General features: G+C 52.7%; 1 protein-coding gene across 1 annotated transcript; it reads left to right on the top strand.

The window, feature by feature from the left end:
- The first annotated feature begins 460 nt into the window (after positions 1-460).
- LOC123398138 lies at positions 461-1,818 on the top strand. The gene has a single exon (XM_045092646.1). It carries the CDS (start codon positions 851-853, stop codon positions 1,259-1,261), a length of 411 nt encoding a protein of 136 aa, XP_044948581.1. The 5' UTR covers positions 461-850; the 3' UTR covers positions 1,262-1,818.
- The last annotated feature ends 404 nt before the right edge of the window (positions 1,819-2,222 follow it).

Below are 2,222 nucleotides of genomic sequence, written 5' to 3'. Positions count from 1 at the left end.
ATTCACCCCCCCTCTAGCCAACCATATCGATCCTTTCAGGGTTGAAACTTGGCGTGCGGTCTTACTTTAGTGTAGGTAGGCCGCCTACCAAATTTCGTCGCAATCAGAGTTCGTTTGAGGAACGAACCGTTAAACCTATAGCGGCATTATAGCCGGTCATTTCGTCGGACGTTTTCGGTTTATAAAAATCTGTCGGCGGGTGCCCGTTTTCCCTCTCATCTCTACCTAGCCTCTCTGCACAGTGCACCCACCTGCCCGCAACCTAGTCCGAAAATTTCCCCGGACCCGAACCGGGTGGTCGTGACTGTTGGGTGTGGATCAACCCCGTAATACCCTAAACCGTCATCGGTTTTTCAATAGTTTCCCCTAACCTATTTTTACCGCGACCGTTCGATTTCGATCGGAGGGCCAATTAGACCTATTTAGAAAATAGTGGCTATTTATATACTAAACTAGTCCAATCCTACCCATGTCTAAATCTAGACCATTGGATCCCCATGCAATGACCCCAAATCGTCCAAAGTCCCTACATACCATACATGTCCGCGGTCAAACCGGACACGTCCGCGCGTCCACAGCCTCTCATGCAGCCCCTCCCTCTCGTTATCCACCTCCTTTTCTCCACCCATCCAATCCATCCTTTCCTAATCCATTGCCATCCAACCACCTCCTGTGTTCTTCCTCGGGATCTTCTCTGACCCAATCCCGCAGTTGTGTCCCAATCGACAGAAGGAGCTCGATCTGCTGCTCCTCCCCTGCTTGGTCCTGAGAGGATCCTCTGCTCGCTCTCTTGTCTCTCCTTTGTGTTCGTTCACAGGACACCAGATGAACACCGAGCCTCCATGACACGATGCTCATGTTGCTTCGTTGTTTGGCGGCTGGAACGGATGGATCCATGCTTCCCCTCGCTGGAGTGTTGCTGTCGTCGGCCACCTCCCTGAGCACCTTGTTCCAGCACGCGCCTCCGGGCATCTCCTTCCTCTCGTCCCCGAGCACCTCACCTCCATCTCTTTGGGTTGCCGCGCCCGAGAGCCCGTGCGCGAGGAACTCCATCGTTCGCCTGTGTCTTCCAATGCTCCGATGTTGTCCAGGACGCCGCAAGGCCGCGGCCCTGACCAGCTGCGCCGCCGCGCCCCATGGCGAGACCTCCACCATCAGGCTTGACGTGACCTCAAGCTTGCTCGCCTACAGGTGCCTGAGGCCCCAGCTCCTCCTGCTCGATCTGCTGCTTCGGGGCACCAAGCCATCCCCGCGCCGCTAGGAGCTGCTCCAAGCCAGAGCCTCTCCCGTCTCCATCTCCTTCCTGCTCTCCTTCCTCCTCTAGTCACTGCTCTCTGTTTTGTTTCTCCTTGTCAAGGGATCCTGCCGCCCATGGTGCTCCAGCCATGGCCCCGAGGCTCGTTCATGAGCAGACCTGACGCGACGAACGGCCATCGCTTGGATGCGGAGCTGCCAAGGACCAGAGCCGTTGTTTCTGCCATCCCCAAGTCCCATGCCCTATCGTGGTTGTCTTCGTGGACGAATAGAGATCCTCCTCCACACCTCATATCTGAGCTCCCCACCTCCAGGAATGGGTCCGCTACCTCCGGATATGGCGGATCCCTCGCTTCCCGGCCGCGCCTCCCGACGGCATCGCCTCCGCCTTCGAGTTCGTTACCGGTGAGGAGCACATCACCATGGCGAAAGCCTTTTATTTTGCCCAGATCCGTTCTAGAATATGCATAATATCTAGTGGTGCCGCTATGTTCATTCACAAATTGCATGTTAGCTGAACTGTTTACCGGTGCGTGTTATAAACCGAGGGGTTTGGTGTTCGAATCCCATGGGTTCATATTTTGGGTTTGGTGTTCGAATCCCATGAGTTCATATTTTGTTTTGCTCTATTTGCGTTCAGTTTCAGTTTTATTCTGTTAGCGTCAGGGTATCTTCATCTTCTACGAAACCCAGTTTAAAACCATAGTTCTATCGTAGCTCAGCTGGTTGCCAGAGTGGCACTCGGCTAGGAGGTTCTAGGTATGAGTCCGAGCCACCTCAATATTATTGATTTTGCATGCATTTGGCATCCATGTCATATGATCTTGTGTTGTCCGTGCCTTTTAAACTGTAACTCCATTATAGATGTTCTATATGTGTAACCGACTAGAATGACACATAGAATCATGTGAACCTCCTTATTCTGCTATTTAACAAACATTAAAACATGTTAGTTCAAATCTAAACAG

Source organism: Hordeum vulgare, chromosome 5H, assembly GCF_904849725.1.
Source record: "Hordeum vulgare subsp. vulgare chromosome 5H, MorexV3_pseudomolecules_assembly, whole genome shotgun sequence".
Classification (NCBI taxonomy): domain Eukaryota; kingdom Viridiplantae; phylum Streptophyta; class Magnoliopsida; order Poales; family Poaceae; genus Hordeum; species Hordeum vulgare.
This window is presented reverse-complemented; position numbering and strand designations above follow the sequence as displayed.